This window comes from Dermacentor silvarum, unplaced genomic scaffold, assembly GCF_013339745.2.
Source record: "Dermacentor silvarum isolate Dsil-2018 unplaced genomic scaffold, BIME_Dsil_1.4 Seq910, whole genome shotgun sequence".
Lineage (NCBI taxonomy): Eukaryota > Metazoa > Arthropoda > Arachnida > Ixodida > Ixodidae > Dermacentor > Dermacentor silvarum.
Window position 1 is genome coordinate 22,167 of NW_023606957.1, and position 18,967 is coordinate 41,133.

The 18,967-nt window shown below is 47.9% G+C and overlaps 1 protein-coding gene across 1 annotated transcript in view; it reads left to right on the forward strand.

The window, feature by feature from the left end:
* Nucleotides 1–3,064: 3,064 nt before the first annotated feature.
* LOC119435792 (2-amino-3-carboxymuconate-6-semialdehyde decarboxylase-like) overlaps nucleotides 3,065–18,967 on the forward strand; it is a 30,569-nt gene continuing 14,666 nt past the window's right edge. Inside the window, exons 1-2 of the mRNA XM_037702511.2 lie at nucleotides 3,065–3,098; nucleotides 5,836–5,978. Coding sequence (XP_037558439.1) covers nucleotides 3,065–3,098; nucleotides 5,836–5,978 — 177 coding nt within the window. The remainder of the gene's footprint in view (nucleotides 3,099–5,835; nucleotides 5,979–18,967) is intronic.

An 18,967-nucleotide genomic window follows, 5' to 3' on the forward strand; every position in this document is an offset into this window, starting at 1 on the left:
TGGCCGAGAGCGCGCGCCAGATCATCAGCGTCTTCTTAATCAAATCTCCTCTTGAAGAATAGTACCGTGACAATATTCTTCACAGAACAGTAGGGAGGGCGTAGTTTGCAAAAAAAGAAACACAAGTAATACAGATGACGATTATTGTTTGGGGGCATCATACGCCCCAAGGAGTGTAAACTTTTCTTAGAATCCACTGAAGTCTGACCTTTTTCCTGTTAACGCGATAGCGTTTAGGGCACCGTGTCGCAGAAAATCCGGCGTCGGCAACCAGCGTGTGATCGCGGGTGGCGGAGAAAATCATCCAACCACATCGACCACGCAGGTCCTCCACGTGGTGCAAGGTTTTGGTGAACAAAAATTGAATTTCTCAGTGTGAAATCCGTCAGAAAAATGGTTAAGTACATATTTTACCATTCAGCGTCGGATTCACCTTCGGATCGTTTACCAATTGGCGTCAAATTGTAACTTGAATGTACGAGAAAACCTAATTCTGCTACGAGGACACTCAAACACAAACCCCTTTTGAAGCATTTCTACCAAACCTGCGCGCGTCGGGGTAATAACAAACAATTAATAAAATTATAAGAAAGGTGCTAGGGCCTTCACATTTTAATATAAGACCACTTATATTGCCCCTAAAAAAACGTATTCCCAACAATGCACTTCAGTTTAACAGTGAATCCGACTTCATCGGTGTATGCTTGGTCTTTGTAAGCTGTCTTTCCCACGTTCAGTGTTGCAGTGAATGAAGCCTACTTGCCGTATGCGAACGATGCGATGCTAACGGGTCCCGATAACGCTATTGCGTTCTACTCTTAAAGGCGAAGCTTAAGCGCCCTCCAATTTTTTTCCTTGTTCGCATACGATTTTACACACGCTGCAAAAATACAATGTATGAAAAAACAAAAAATACTTCCACTGCAACTCAGTGGTTAGTTCATCCGACTTCCAGCTACAAATGTTCACTGGGGAAGTAGCGGCGGCAGTGGGCAAAATTTCGTTTCATTGCGATATATTGCATTGCTTGCCTTATAGAGTCATCTTAACAGTGCGGCTTTTAGCAATAAAGAGAGGTTAAGTAAAGTAAGGGAGTTCTGAAAAAAAAATACAGGCTATTGTATCGGAACGTGCGACGCACGCTTCCTCGCCATATAATGCGAATGCACCTGCGGCGGCAACCCAGTGGCTACGGCGCTGCACTGCTAAGCTCGAGGTCGCGGGATCGGCGGTTTCATTCCAATGGGGGTGGAATGCAGCCGCTGTAGGAACGCCCTCTGTTATGTTTCTTCTCCCCTATGCGAGACATTTTCATCCTGTCTTCCCGCTTGCGTAATACGCAGTGCGCAGGTCACGCACCGGCTCTGCGCGCCCCACCATACCTCCGCTGCCACTTGGTGAACTGCTGTCCACACACGGAAACCATTTACTCAAGATAATCCCCGACGTTTACCCGCACAACTCCTATCGGTTGCATAAAGTAAAGCTGCTACAACGACGACGGTGAACGTCGTACCAGATGTGATCGACTTAGGGTCACTGTACAGCTACAAGAGTCACCACCCATTATCGAAGTAGCATAATTTCTTGTCTTACCTGGGAGAAGTAGTACTAGCGCCTTCTGACGCTGGTGTGCAACTGGAGTGCGGTGGAATTCTTACCGTGTTACACGACTTCGGCGTCCAGTAAAAAAAAAAAGAAAAAGAAAGAGCTGAAGCGTTTGTTTATGAAACTTACGGCGAAATGCTTACGCCAGCAAGTCACGTATTGCTATCAACACCAACATCATCCCCCCTCCCCCCACACCCTATCCCACCCTTTTCGGTGACGGTTTCACTCAGAGTAATAGAAACCAGAAGGATGTAGCATCGGATGGAACGAAAAAATAAATGTAGGAACGGCTCTGCGTCGGCGCCATGGCTTGCTTGCGGCAGCAATACAGGTCGGCAAGAACTAATACGTTAAGGCCGCACCCAGCTCATTGCAGTGCAACAGTTTTCCCAGTGTGCAACGCGTTTGCGCACGTCCTCCGGGATTGTGGCATTCCGCTCTAGCAATGGCGTACGTATTGCCCCATAATCCTGAATCCTGCGATGTCACCGCTCGTCTTAAACAAGAGAAACGCGATGCTCACGAACCTAAATGAACGAAAAAGGCCGATTTCGTTTTACTGAAGTGAATTGCGCTAGTAAGAACTTGGATAGTTATGAGCCAGCTCCGAAACAACCGTTGGTAGTAGCTTAGCAAGGCAAAGATACCCGACAGCAGGTGCTGGAAGTGACCGATGAAATGTAGCCGCCATTTTTGCGCCCAAGTTACATAGTTAGACCTCTACATATATTTGTGCAATACAGTATTAGCAAATACCGGCAACAGCGGCGCATTTTGTGAATGTCTAGTAATCACGTGACTGTGTAGTACGTGTAAACCATGTTAAATTTTCGCATTGGCCGCAGCACCTGATGTGTGGAAAATACCCGTGCTGATAGCTTAGATAGCAGTCCTAAACGTTTTTATTGCCAATGGTCCACATCCACGAAACAATGTTTGCCAAAGTAGTCTCAAAGTACTCTCAAGTAGACATGCAGCTGCATAGTTTACTTAATACTTGCAACTGAATAGTCTGCCTCTCATGACGTCTAGCAGTCTTGGGACTTCATGCATCCCTTGTTACGTCAGTGCGGAAGACGTAATGTCGGCATATTTCTTCAAACGAGTAGAAAATAAATACTGATTGAAAGACCGAACGCCAGTGGTGCAACTAGGAGCTTCAAACTTCATTTGAAGGAGTATTGTCTTACACTGGATATGAACATATACAGTGTAACTCTGTATTTTTCCCCACTCTTTTCATCTCACAGGACAGTCATATTCTCGTGGTTCAGACTTAATGAAATAAAAACATTAGAATAATTTGTGCAGGAGCGTAGGCTTTCTATGTAAAAGTAAGCTGTGCCTTCTTTCTGGAGTTTTACGTGCCAAAACCAGTTCTGATTGTGAGGCACGCCGTAGTGAAGGGCTCCGGAGTAGTTTTGACCACCTGAAGAAACCACAGGTGGTCGAAATGACTGCAAATGACTACTGCGGCATGCCTCATGGTGAAATCTTGGTTTCGGTACGTAAACTGCAGAATTTAGTTCATCTCTTTCTGCAAATTTTGCTGAAAGCAGACGCTCAGGTGGAGCAATTCCCGGTAGTCTTGGAAGGGTAGATTCGCCTGCGGCCAACAGCATCCTCCTCCTCCTGTTCTTCTAGCTGCGGTGTGTTATTCAAATAGACGTCATGTTTAGCACACGGCCAATCCACTAAAACCCCTGAATCTTATAAATGTAGCACAATTGCAGGCAGCGTCTCGTCGTTTGGACAAAGAAAAAGAAATTTAAATTGCGCGCACCTGATGTTCAGGGTTGCATTAAGCGAACGTGTGACATTAGGTGTAAAATCCTTCAGTTCGTCGTCTCATTGAAAGTCCTTCTCTGCTACCTTTTCCCTTCCCTTTGCGAGAACAAGCGGAGATGAACCCGGCAACTGAGAGAGTTGGGTCGCCTCGGTCCGATCTATGTGCCTTTGCGGGTTTAGAAGCTACTAAGGACGTTTGCTGATTAGTTAAGGACCTTTGCTAATGGACAACAATTGCGTGAGCGCCGCGCGTGGTCTGCTAGCTGCACCTGGCGCACACCAGTAAGCACGCTCCAGTTAATTTTCCAATAGCGTAGCTTGCCCGCGAGATGAAAGCTCTTCACCACTTGTATATCCAGAGCCTTAACCGTCCACTTCTCTGATGCCCCCTCTATCGTGCTTTTGTATTTTTACGCATATACCTAAAGCTAGCTGAACCGGTTGACTAGCAATAATTGTGGCAACGCGAAGTAGACGCACACTGACCGAAACTTCAGCGCTTGTATGTTTCTTTTAATGCGATTAGCATTATTTGCCTACTTCGGGCATGTCGAGTCTAGTATCTATCTAGTTTTTTATGCCGACCCAGTGGCCCACGTTATCTACAAGCTTCAGCCACTAGGTATGTGCTCGTGGTCTTGATGCCGTCATGGTCGTTTTATCGTCGTCATTTCAGCTTTGTCATCTGACTCTCGTCATGTCATCGTCACGCCTTTCACGCCGACCTAGTGGGCCGAGTGGTTTAACAGCCTGGGCCACCATGAATGTGCTCGTGGTCATGATGCCGCCGTGGTCATTGCATCGTCGTCATTCCAGCTTTGTCAATCGCTCTCGTCAAGCCGTGGTCCTCACCCCATTATCTTGATTTCATTGGCGTCATACAGGCTTATACAGTAGTCGTTACATCATTGTCATTATACACTCATCATCCGATTGTCCTCATGCCATTGTCATGAGGTCGTCGTCATTGTGTCGTCGCCATGCATGCATTGCCGTAATGTCGTCGTGATACCGTCGTGGTCGCTTCATCGTCGTCATTCTAACTTCGTCAATCGACTATCGTCATGCCGTCATCGTCACGTCATCATCGTCACACAGTCGACGTCATATTATTGTCGTCAGGCCGTCGTCGTCACGCTGTCGTTTTACCATCGTCATCGCTTGAGTATCATCATCACATTGTCCTCATGTCTTCGTCTTCATACCGTCTTAGTCGTGCCACCGACGTCAATCCTTCTACGTCATTCTCTCGTAATGGTGCTGTGGTCATTCTATCGTGATTATGCCGCCGTGGTTATGCCATCGTCGTCAGACAGTCGCTACCATTCATCCGTTGTCAGGACGTCCTCATCATGCCGTCATGGTCGTACAAGCGTCGTCACGCCAGCTTCGTCGCCTGACTATCGCCATGCCGTTGTCTTCGCGCCATCGTTCTCACACAGGCTTCGTGATACAGTCGTCGTCACCGCACCATTGTCCTCATACCGTTGGCAGGCTTTCATCGTCATTGCGCCGTCATACAATGCGTCTTCATACAGTCGTCGTCATGCACTCGTTGCCATACATGGTCGTGATGCCGTCATGGTCATTCCATTGTCATTCTAACTTGGACATCTGACTCGTCATGCAGTCGTCGTCACACAGTAGTTATCGTACTACTGTCATGCCATCGTCCTCACGCTGTCGTTTTACCATCGTCATTAATTCATCAGCGTCATCGCATTGTCGTCATTCCATCGTCGTCATAATGCCTTCGTCGATCCACCGACGTCATTCCTACTTTGTCATTATATCATAATAATGCTGTCGTCATTGAATCATCGATATGCTGCCGTTGTCATGCCATCGTTACCAATGCGTGGCTGTCAGACAGTAGCTATCATGCATCCACTGTCATACCGTCGTCGTCTGCCGTCGTGGTGATTCCCGCTTCATCATCCGGCCGTCGTCATACCGTCATCAGGGCATCTGCGTCATACACTCGTCGTTATCCCATTATCGTCATGCCGGAGTCGTCACGCGTTCGTCGTTATACAATCGTAACCATTTGAAAATCCCCTTTCATTGTCACCATGTCATTGTCATACCACTTTTTTCGTTCCATCGACATCATTCCTCATTCGTCATTCCATCGTCGTCAGTTCGACGGCGTCATACAGTCGTCGTTATGATTACGTCGCTGGATTATGTCACACATAGCTGAAGCAACGGGACTCTCATTATGACAACTACAGCTGTTCAATAAACTAGACTTCATAAATATGGCGTGCGGCTACATTGCTCGAATGTTAATCGCATTAGCATCGACTGTCATCGTGCGATGAGTTATACCGTACATTTTGTCAGTTCTTCGCTTATTTGCTTCATATACGTGTCCACCGATGCAGTTGTGGGTTCCAAACGAGTGACATTTATTACTGTGTGCTCTGGTTTCAGGTATGCCCGCGGAGACTACAGCTTCCATCTGCGAGGTGATCTTCGGCGGACTCCTAGAGAGGTTCCCGAGGCTCAAGCTCTGCTTCGCCCACGGCGCTGGCTCTTTTCCTTACACCGTGGGGAGAATACAGCATGGCTTCGACGTGAGTAAATGAAGAATAACGCACGCAACTCCAACTCTGCATCACCTATCCACGCTCATTCCTTAATGTTGTACACTTGATTGCGTTTTATTTGCATGTTGGTTCTAGTGCTTGCGTGAATCTTTAGACGTATATATATGCAGAGGTATGAAGTGAATATCTCCTTCGGGCGCGGTTGGCGGCAATATAGTCCATCGAAAGCAAAATTGCCGATAAAAGTAATGATATTTTAAAACGTGTTGCATACACCTTGAAACGTTTATGTTTGGGATTGTGCTGAAAGTTTGAATGATACTGCCACACACCCCGTGAACGAGGCGCCAACGCCGGGCCAAATTCCAAAGCCGACTTATCAGCTTCCGAAAATAACCCCACGAAAGCAAGGACAATTAATAAGGAGCCCTCTGGTGCGCCAGCGAACGTCGGTTGTGGTCCAAAGACCGAGTCAGAGCCCACTGTTGTCAAAACAACAAAATATATTCTTCAAACAAGGCAGTTACATACACGCGTGCGCACTTAGGCTAGACACATCACAATAGAATTCAGATGGACGTTAACAAAACACAGGAAAACAATTAACGACAGGCACTCCAACACGTGCAGTACAGAATGAATAGGAACACAAAGTGGCCAATCGTATACACCCGTGCTGGTCTTGAGCCGGACGATCTCGGAGTAGCTCGAGGCAAATCTCGAAGAAGGAACTTCTTCCGGAAATGCATACGCTCGATGAACTCGTCAGTCAGTTTGCCGAGGAATCCAGTTCTTCCGCAGACGCTCAGTCTTCACGTTACATTTCTTCAACGGCGCGGTCTGATCTCCCTGCTGATTCCCGCACGACGCTTTTATTGCCTTCGCCAGCGTTTCTCGACCTTTCTAACGGAGTCGGGCTCCCATACCGTGAACAAAGCCTGGGAATCTTCTAGACATTTCTCACGTTTTCGACCGCGGCCGTCCGGTCGTCGTCGAGGATGGTGGTGACTCATCCGCTGGCGCAAGCCAGGTTGCCGTCCTCCCTCTCTCTCTTTGCTTGCCTTGTGAGAGGGTTTTTCGGGGGGCGCGCTCTCTCGCTCTCTCTCTCGTTACCGTCGCCTTCGCGTATCTTGTCGAAACTTCTAGACTCCGTTGATCGCGTTGGCTGTCTGTGGCGTATGCGCTCTCTCCGTCTGTCGAAGCTGCCGCGGGGCCGGCTTGTTTCCTTGCTGGCTTGAGTGACCTGCGGCGCGCACTTTGTTTTTGCGCACTTTTGTGACAGATACGTGGAAAATATCCTTGTAAAACGAGTTGGAAAATAGACGGCTGGGTGTTTTCTCTCGGTGTCAATACTATGTCGTAATGTAGTGGGTTCACTTCGTTCGCTCTTTTTCGTACTGTCTTGCATCAGCCATACTTTCCGAGTATGCTATACTCTCCCTAACCCGGTCAGAATGCACCACGTGAACCTAGACGAATTCTACCACGATTGCTCAAAATGTGGCCAAATAGACACGATGGAACACATCTTCTGGGACGGCCCCACAGACCCACCAGCCGAAGAACTCCAGAAGCTCGTAGGCTCGCAAAAGTGGGAGACCTTGCCGGCCAGCTCCGCTCCGGAAGTACAAATCCGGGTCACAGCACCAGCCCAAGACGTCGTCTTCAGCCCCGACTGAGGGCCATATGGTGGGGTCGCAGAACCCATGTCTCCCTGTACTGATAATGAAGTTTTATGACTGACTGAGTAGGCACGAAATAGTTGATGTTCTCATATCTGACGTTGCTGTCCAGAGTTCTCGCATGGACTCTACATTTTGTAGACTAGACAAAACTCACTGAATATTAAAAACTCTTAATCAAGTCTGCCGCTGTATGCTTCTCGTGTATGTGGTGAAAATGTGTGAAATAAAATTTCAATTGGCAGATTCGTTTGCTTCAGAAGGCAACAGTTATGCCAGTGTCGTTAAGCCATCGAGCACTTTCTGTAACCTGTGCGCGCTTATAAGGTCATATGAAGTTTGTGCGTGTTTCGGCTACCTGCGGGCTCTGAATGCCTTTATCGGCGAAATTATTTATTTGTATTTTGTGCCAGACAGATTAGAGCTGGCGCCAATATCAAGCGTCATCATTATCTCTTCTATAAAGCTATGTTACATACAAAAAATAGTAAAAAAGTTGCTCTTTTGCCCAAAGTGTGCAGCAGTGGCTCTCACACAAACGGTAATGTTCCTAGTGTTTCGCAAATTTTTAGCTAATGGAAACTTTGAAGGAGACTTACGAACAATATGCGCATAATTGTGTGTCGAAGATTTTTTAATCGCTCGCTCGTAGGGGACACGACGCTGCTTTTTTTTATTTGTTCTTTATCACAAACCAGCTGTACCAAATTCTGGCGTTGCAGTGGAAAGGCGGGAGGCAAAATACAACAGGAAAACGGAACAGTAAACAACGAACAGAATACAATCAAAAGAAGAACGCTACAAGAAAAGAAAACATTACGGCAGAACTCATCTCACGACGACTGTCGACGTTAATGCGATTAGCATCCGGGTAGTGTAGCTACAGACAGAAATTCTGAAGTCACATTTATTTAACGTCTGTAGTGGTTATTCTGAGACTTCTGTTGCTTCGGATATATGCCACATACTCTGCTATTGTCAAACTAGACGAACTTAGAATGACGATGATGGAACGACCGTTACGCCATCACGACGACTGCATCACGAAGGTTACAGGACGACGAAGGCGAGACAACGACGGCAAGACTATAGTCGTATCACGAAGCTGGAGTGACAACGGTGGCACGACCACGACAGCACGACGATGACGGGGTGACGAGGGTTGCGTAATAGCGACTGCCTGACGCCGGTGCAATGACAACGATGGCGCGACAACGGCGGCATAATCACGATTGAATGACGATAGCGGGATTTCGGCAGAAGGACGAAGACCGCTTGACGTCGATTAAACGACGAAGGCGGTATGACGCGACGACGTCGTGGCTACAATGGGACTGCGTTACTGAAGTGATGACTGCGGTAAAACGACAGAGTGACGACGAGTGCGTGACAACGATGGTGTGACGACGATGGCATGGCAAGTCAAATGACGAAGTTAGAATTACGACGATGGAACGAGCGCGACGGTATTGCAACTACTGCACGACGACGACCGTTTTACGGCGACATAATAAGGACCATGGCATGGCACTGGTATAAGGACAGGAATGTGACGACAACGGCGTGACGAAGACTATCGCGAAGACTGTTTGACGACAACGGCATGACGACGATCGGATGGCGAAGCTGTACTGCCGACATTAGGACGACTACGTAGGCGCCACGAAGGGGGTGTGGCCATTTGGTGTGACAGCGAATGCATGACGGCTGTGTAACGACGTTGGCTTGAGTTGGATGACATAGTTGGAATGACGACGATGCGACGACCATGACTGCATTATGATCCCGAGCACATAACTAGTGGCCCAAGCTGTTAGACAGCTTATGCCACTTGATCGGCGTACAAGGCGTTTCAACGACGGCGTGATGATAGGTCACGAAGCTGTAATGATGACGATGGAACGACCGTGACGGCATAACGACCACGAGCACATTTGTGGCTTAAGCTGGTAGAAGACCTACGTTCCGGGGTTGGCGTATAAGGATAGATAGATAGATAGATAGATAGATAGATAGATAGATAGATCATCATCATCATCATCAGCCTATATTTTATGTCCACTGCAGGACGAAGGCCTCTCCCTGCGATCTCCAATTACCCCTGTCTTGCGCTAGCGTATTCCAACTTGTGCTAGAAGTAGGCAGAATAATGGATAGAAGTCGGCAAATAATGCTAATCGCATTAAAAACGATTTTTGGCCGTGCTTCTATCATATGGGCATACAGCACATAGGACTTTAAAATAAGTAAGCGAAAACATGGGCTGATATATTTAATTGTAAGTTCCGGGGACCTCTTCCACTCCTTTTAGTTCGTGTCAAAAACGTGCATATTGAAGAACTGTGAATTAAAATTTATTTTCACCTCTTTGTTAGCATAGCCTAGAAGCTCCAATATAGATGAACCTAAAACATATTGGCTTCTATCTGTACTGATTTCTGAAAGGAATATGTTATGGAAAATATTCTACCTGAACCTCCTTTACGGTCCTCAAGAACAAGCCAACTTAAACTATAGATTGCGCACTGGGACACCATGAAAGTCCAGTACATATTTGGCGCCCGGCTTTTGTTTTCAAGGTCGTTTGAGGGGAGAAAACGGTTATGGACCGGCTCATTATTCCTAAACCCACTGAACCACCATCTTGGTGGCGCACATAGATGCAGTAGCGCCACATTTCCTTTACGTAATCTCGGTATGAAACTGCATGTTTCTGACTTTACTAGTGAATTCAAAGGTTAATTTTATGCACCCCCTCGCCGTCTAGCTACTACTTCGTTCTAATTTTCATTCGAGAGCAGCAAGATTTTGCCAAAGCTCATGAACCGACAATCCGGCTATTACTTCATTCTCTTACGTCCGCACTTCCTCGCCCGAAGCGTGGGACAACGTGCTCCGGGAATCTAGCCTCGACGTGCAACTCCGGGCCATTCTACGAGCCGAGGAGGTGGAGGTCAGGCACCGCCCGACCACCATCCTTCCGTGACATTTATTTTCACTTTGCTAAATTTGTTTCTCTCTGTCTCTTATGTCCACAGGGGACGATGACGAAGTGCATATTTTGTGGAACACCCGTCTATTTGCTTTTCTGGACTTTTCACTGCTGCTGTGGGGTCGGCCGCCTCACATCTCACAGGGATGGATGTGCAACCTCCCGAGTCCCCGTGCGGTTCCGCTTCATCAGCGGGAATTGTTTCGACAAAGCGAAGAAATACATCTAGGATCAGCGAGGATACTGAGTTGTACGCCGCATCAGCTGATGAGTCATCGCAAGATGCATTTGAGCCAGTCTTTCATCGCAAGGCCAAGCGACGGATCGTCAACGCATCTTCGGTGTCAAGTTTGTTCGCCGTAAGAACTGCGCCTCAATGATGGACTCATACTGCCCGGTTTGTGCCGCAGAACTCGACTGACAATCTCGCGTCCTCAACAGGCAAGCACTGTCCTTGCTTCTTGAGAACACTGTGCCAAACGAGATCAAGGATGTGAGGCTAAACACGAGGGAAAGAACCTTGGCAATCCACGTGTTGACCACGAGTGCCCTGAGCACTCTGCAGCATATAATGCAGATGGGCAACATAAGGGTTCGGCCCGTTGTCCGAGCAGATGGTACCACCATTGCAGGAGTCATTTATGGCATTGACATTGAAATCCCCGATCCAGACCTTCCAAGGCTCATAGAACTAGCAAGTGAGAACAATGTCATTGTGCAAGCCGGCCGTCTTGGTAAGAGGCGTTCTGTGAGATTAACATTCACGGGTCACTGCCTTCCCTCCTACGTCAAGGTTGACCACTTCTGCCACCCGGTTCGACTGTTTGTTCTAAAACCGCTGCAATGTTACAACTTCCAGAGGACTGGTCATGTGAAGGGCGTTTCCTCAAATTCTGCCTTGTATCTCCGATACGCCGAGCTAACCTGAACAAAACTGTAGTGCGACTACGTTGAAGTGCACTAACTGTCAAAGTGCTCACAGTGACTCTTCCACAAACTGCCTAAAGATTAACAAGAAATTTTCTGTTCTTAAACAAATGGTTAGGAACAATTCAACCCATAAAGAGGCCGCTGAAATAGTGCGACGTATACAGACGCCGTCGCCGTCGACGGTCCTCACGTTGGACTACGACAGCTTCGAAAAGTGCGTTATCTCTTCAAGTAACAATCCCACCTACAGTTTCCAGCACAGCAAACACTGACGCTGGACGGCAGAAAACTTCGACACCTCTCTTTACACATCATTAGCCCCCGCTTCTAAGTACACGACCTATAGAGAAGCAGCAGCAGGGGCCGCAGTTCAGCAAGCTGCTCGATCAGATGAGGTGCGACATACAGATAAGCAATTGGTATCTGTACTGCAATCCTTAATGAATGTAATTCGCGTATTGTTGAACAACATGCACGCAACGTCAGCCAGAAGTGCACTGCGAGTACTGGACACACTAAGTCCGGTGAACGGCAGCCCTTGAGTAAATAATGGCTCGCCAGAAACTATCGTTTCGGGAGGAGGTCCGAAAAGCAGCAGTCTTGCTGTTCAATGTCTGGGGACTCCGATCGCGTATCGCCGATTTCCGACCATCTGGGTACGCCAATAGATTTCCCATCATCATCATCTGCGAGCCGAACTTAACGAACTCAATCCGGCTATCAGGCAATGAATCATTTATGCCGTCAACTATTCGTGAAAACAGCCAGGTTATCGTGTCTATCCGCCATCACCTCACTTACACTCTTCAGCCTGTACCGCATCATGACGATAACAAATACATATGCGTAACAGTAAAGAAGAAAGGCTTACCGTCACTGTTGTGGGTGCCTACCTATATCCATCAAGCCGATTTGATTACAAAAGATTAGGCGACATCCTATCATCATCTCCTGATCCATGGATTATCATCGGGGATTTCAACGCTCATCATGCACTGTGGGGAAGTACGAAAATCAACGCGAAAGAGCAGAGACTTGGTATCATTCGCTTTCGACAGCGAACTCTGGGTTTTAAGTGACATGTTTACGCGGCTCCGCATACAGCAGCTGTTCTGACTTCGCCTGTGTCTCACGAAGTCTCGTCAGGCGTACTGGATAGTTTACGGACATTGTAAGGCACGGGAGTGACCATATTCTTACGTATCTCAAGATCAGAGGTCTGTCCTCTTCCAAGTCATGTGATACCATCTGAAGAGTGGACTGGCCCAAATTCCAGTCTGTTATCGAGTAATTTAGTGCTTAATTTCTAAAACACAATGAAGAGCACAGTACAAGACAATACGCGTGCTCTCATGTGCTCTTCGAAATTCGTGGAAGTCGATATAGAATTACAACGACTTCGAGCAATCCGGCGACGTGGCGAACGTAGATACCGACGCACGAAGTCAACTAACGATCTACGGAGTGCTAGACGCTTACAAAAGAAAATCTAGCGCCGGTTAGATAAGACTGCGTTCTGTGGATGAATCGCTAGAGCCTCGTAAGCCCTTATCGCACTTATGGACGAAGGTACGAGGGCTCGGGACACCCACCGTACAGCGGTCTCTATTCAAGGCTCTGACCCTATTCCAACAGCGACCAGATATTGATGTCGCAGAAGGCTTCTGCGGTAGATTATCCGGGCAACAAATAGCTTCCACCACTTTATTACATTCCATAAGCGTCCCGCCCCAACGTGAACGGATGGATCTACCATTTTCCGTCCATGAACTCAAGGCGGCGCTAGCTTTGTGCAGACGTACGTCATCATCCGGACCAGACGTAATTTCTTATAAAGGTCTGTGTCATCTGGGTGAGCAGTCGAGGAGTGGTCTGCTAGATATGTAAAATGAATCCTGTCGAGATGGCATACTTCGCACGAGCTGGAAGACTAGTCGCGTATTTCCGTTACTGAACCCTGGCAAGACACCATTGGATTTTCATCGTATCGCCCGATTGCACTGACGAGCGGTGAGGGCACCGTGATAGAGAAGGTGGTCCTTGGACGCCTGGTGTGGTACCTGGAATAACACAACGTCTACAGACATGCCATGGCAGGCTTCCGACGTGGCCGCTCAGCGATTGAGAATGACGTCGAGCTAGTTACGTAGGTTCAGCACCAAAAAGTATGGAAACGTCTCTGCGCTTCTTTGTTCCTCGACGTCAAAGGGGCGCTCTCGAATAGTAAGGCCTCGGTGGTCGCATCTTTCGATGGATACACAGCTATCTCTCTACGAAAAAATTCAGAACGGCGCATTGGGAGAGCTGGCTCGCCAGCGAGGAAAAGGGGGCCAAGTGGCACTCGTCGAGCAAGCACGGTGGGCTCGGCTGCTGAGGCCAGTGGAGCCCTGGACTAGGGGCCCCACCTACCTGCTTCCCCAACCCTTTCATTTTACAATAAACGTTTTTCAATTCAATTCGACACTCTATGCGGTCTTTTTTTTTGTGAGCACCGAGGACGGCCACAATTCTTTACATTACACCTACTGTGGCGTCCCCCATGGCGGCGTACTGAGCCCTACGATGTTTATCCTCACGCTGAGTGGTCTCCTTGATCACCTTCCAAGCACAGTTAAGTAATCAATGTATGCGGATGACATATGCGTTTGGGCGTCTGGAGCGACACGTCCTACAGATGCGCGCAAGGCTCCAAGAAGCTCCCACTCAGACTACACTTCACCTCTGCCATCAAGGCGGGGAGTATTCATCTGATAAATGTGCACTTGTGGCGTTTACGCGCAGTTCCATGATGCACTACAGTGTATTAATAAATTGGCAGAAAATACAGTATGTTCGGTCATACAAATTCTTGAAGAACCTCACGTCCCCACACATCGCATGGTTCCCGGCCCATATGGGCAGCACTTTCGGACCTCCTGACTGTAATCCGAACGAGCGGGCACACCTACTGGCGCAAGAACTCACATTCCGCGTCTGCGGTCCGCCCCCTCGCTTCAACCCAGCCTGGAGGGATCTAGACAACAAAGACCCGCTCGTATCATACCACGAAATCACTTCAAATCATAGCTTAGCACGAAGAATTTTTCTCCTCCTCACCAAAACCTCAAAAAAGGACAGGCCGTCACTTACAGACCATTGCAGACTAGGACATACATCACACCAACAACACTAAGCAGGATCAATCCTGACCTTCCAATTGAATGCCCACACTGCGACCACGAATACAACAACTTCGAACACATGCTCTGTCTGTGCCCTGCCAACGCGGGCACGGACTTTCCTGACCAGTCCTCCTGGGACTCAGCGCTCAGAAGCACAGAGCTCATCGGTCAGCTCAAGGCTGTCCAGAGGGTCCGGGCCGTAGCCGAAGGGCTCTGTCTACCGGCCCCGACCTGGGTGGAGCCACCGGATTGATTGGTGGGGCCTCCGGCCCCACTTTAATTCTTTTTCCTCAGGACCTCAATAAAGTTCGTACTCACTCACTCACTGAGTGTCATAATTGACAGATAAATCTCATGGAGCCCCCATGTATTGTAGATGCATGAAACAAGCAGTTGACAGGCATCTGTCACCTTTTGAAGTTCTTCACAGGAAGAACCTGGGGAATTACCACAAGCGTTATGCTGCAACTATATAGCTTACTTTTTCCCGGCTTCTTGCGGTACAGCTTGCCGGCATTAACCAACGCAAGTAAAACAAGCCTACGTACTATTGACCCTTTTCGCGGAGCAGTTTGTTTTAGAGAAACGAGATGGCGCTCACGGCGGCGCGCCATACCTCTCCTCAGCGACCGCGCACGAATACGAAACCATTACCGCTTCTATCTTGCTTCTGTGCGATCAGCTGTCGGTAATACGACTGAGTTATCGCTGACGCTCTGTGCTCCATTCACTCTGGTTTGAATCATGTGGATTGAAGACGTGTGCAATAGTTGGCTGCAAAAATAGTGACTGACATGTTAAGGAATAGAATGAATCTGTGTGGCCAAGTTCGCGGACCGCTGCTGCAACTGTCCGAACGTGTTACCGGCACTTATTGATGTATGGCTTTCCTCGAGGATACAGAAATTCGCTCATCCGCCAGCCTTGTATCGCTAACCTTCAAAGAAAGGGCTTCATCCCCAGAACGTCGGCAAAAGTGAGTACCACTCGTTAAACAATGACAAAGGGAGTAGCGCTGCTTCCTGTCATAGTAAGTTTCGCGCGCGATATCTATACACATCTGTCCCAAATGGCAGGAAAACTTACGCGCACTCTATCGCCGACGTATCAAGAATAAGTGAATGGGCGCACACTTAAATATATGCGCACTGTATACGCACAATAAATGACGGACTACATCTATGGCGCACGAATGGTCCAAGCTGAATGTTTCGTGACGGTTCACAAGCGTAAGCTAGTTACTAGCTGTAATATATATTTGCTACAAGGTATTACAATGTAAAAAACAGCTACGTTTCAAGCCTTGTGCGTAGCAAGAACAAATCTATCGGAACTGAGCACACCCGCGAGCAATTAGGCTGAAAATAATCAGATAGTGGCCACACCGAGAAACTTCACTGAGTCAGAAAATGACATTCTACTGCTTCAAAATATTTGCTGAATAAAGAACAAAGAGCAAAACACACTAATCCTGACTGAATTCATAATGGGAAAGCTTGGATAGCTTGGAATAAATATTTAGCCCCGCTTTTAGAACAAGCACCACATACGCTGCTTGCGCCGTTTGGACATAGCTTAATCAGCTCCGAAAGCGCTTTTGCATGTTCTCTGAAGCTGTGATCAAAGTTTTGTGTCGTCCACCTAGTCACCGTCTACGATATCTCCGAAAACAGAGGTTTTCTAAGCCGCGCCGTCGTCATACACTTCCATTGTAAACAAGGAGGCAACGGAGGCAGTTGAGGCAAGCAATGGACGCGTCACCACGTGATCAAACATGGCAGCGCCGACGGGATCGCCGCGAAAAGGGTCAACACAAAGTGTTCAGGCCTAGGGGCTCCGGACTGGCCTAGGTCTTCCTCGAAGTACGTCAACAGCAGCAACTGTTGCAATCGCTAGATACCACCTCATCAGGACCCACATCGCAGTTGTAAGCACTAAGAGTGCACGTAAGGCACCTTACCCGGATGCCCTGCGACCATCTAACGTCTCTATCTGCGGTGAGACTACGTGCCTCGATCTGCCGAACGGTTTCCGCACATCGTCAGGCTATACCTTCTTGCTTCACACCGGCCGCGAGACCTTCGAGTGCTCCTTGGTGCCTCATTCCGCCGAATATCAACCTGACATTACCTGGTGTCCGGGAAAAAAGCAGATACGTCATTGCCGGCTCTTAAACAGCTTACCTTACTCCTATTATATGAGAAGTACCGGAATTACACGCATACTTACACCGACGACTCCATCTTACTCAACAGCTCTGCCGCAGCTGTTGTCATTCCAGCAAAAGCCACCACTGTCAAGTTGAAAACGTCCCACTTGACAGCAGCAGAACTCACAGCACTTCGAGTCACACTGCACTTTATTATTGACAAATCAACACACGAATAGTCCACTTTCTGCGACTCGAAGACGGCACTGCAGTGTTTACTGTCAGTCTTGCGGCGCAGTCCACATGAACAGTTGATGTTCGAAAATACAGAGGCCATACACCACCTAAGAAAGAACACGAAATCATTTTTCAGTGGCTCATAAGTCAATGTGGCATTATCGCCAATGAAGGTGCCGATAAAGTTGCTCGTTTAGCTCGTGTAGAAGACCATCGCCTATCAATCCCGCTGTCTAGGACAGGTGCTGCAAGGATGCTTCGCCTAATTGTATGCCCATGTACCACATTAGAGTGGAATTAACCACGTTTTATGCATGCCCCTTTATGCAACCTAAATCCAACCTTAGGCCTTCGACTTTCACCAAGATTTCCCCGAAGAGACTTGACCCTTCTGTGTAGACTATACGGTTGGGCGTCGCGTTTACCAATGCCTACGTGTTCCGCATATATGGATGGCCGACGCCGCAACACGTGGAGATTGCGGCAACGAAGAAACAACTTGTCATGTTCGTATATTCTATGAAACAATTCGAAGTGATCTGTGCCAAGAAAATCGCTTTCCATAGTGCTCAACCAGTTGGACGATGAGCCTTTGCCGGAAGAGACACTTTTACAGCATTGACGGGACTTAAAATCGCATCAGAAGGCCGTGCAACCGCAGCGCTTCTTGAGATCGACCGGCCTGTGTGAACGCCTACAATTGCAACGTCATTTCTGTTACCTGTTCTTGTTCTTCTTTTTCTTCCTTTTTTGTTCTCGCTCTTTTTGCCCTCTTTCCAAGCCCCAGTGCAGGGTAGCAAGCCGGAAACTCACCTCTGGTTAACCTCCCTGCCTTTCCTCTCTCTGTCTACGTCCGCAGTGTGCTTTGCAAGCGTAAGTATCTTCCCGAGCACATGACGGCCATTGTAAGCTTTCCGCTTCACCGTCACAGCAGCGAACTCGGAACAAAAAGCACCTATGCCGTACACAGCAATATCCTCCCGCAGCAGGAGATAGTTCCGGACGTAACTGTGAGATTATTGCCGAGATTAGAGAGCTTTAGGTTGATTGGTACATGATACGTTACAGCGAGATGTTACGCGTTAGGACGTCTAGGTAAGCACGTCATGTACCGCGAATTACTGTCGTGATGAGCAGACGGTGTGGCATGAATGAACAAATCTCGAGCGGCATTCGGTCCTGCAAACGACTTGTGTGGTGGAGTTAAGGTTCGATTTGCGACCCGACCAGCAGTGCGGAAGCTGCTATACGCCAATCACTCTTCGAACACCCAAGCGTGACGTGGCGCTTTCCACGTTAAAGTGTGGCCAATGAAAACGGTTGTTTACTTGTTTGTGCGACGTGATACGTCATATCTACAGCGAAAATGTATTGCTCCATTTATATATAATGCTATCCAGTTGGCGCTATGTAGTTGGCCGGGGCGCCATCTCTATAAACATCTCAGCCTCCAACCGCGCAAGTATTGTTTTCTGCCTCTGTTTCTTTTTAAAGCACCAAGTCTGTTTAATTTATTAGCAAGTTTTGCTCAAGGTTTGGTGGGGCTCATACTTTCTTTCTGCAAATGAAATAAATGGTAAATAATAATGTAATTTAGTCAGTTTAACATGACGTAGCATTACTCAGTTCGTTCTAGCGTCACTGCCATTGCTTTGGTGGTGCTCTGATTTCTGCGATACACGGGGACGTGGTTGCTGTCACCGGCTGCAAAGGACTATGCCTCCCGTCCTTGGCAAACAGACGAAACCATGCGTACATCAATGTATGACGCTTGCTCCTCACAGTGTACCTGTAGTCTTCAAAGAATTATTGAGGCTGTGACGTTCTCTTTCACTAGACATCGCTGTTCTACAAGATGTGACACA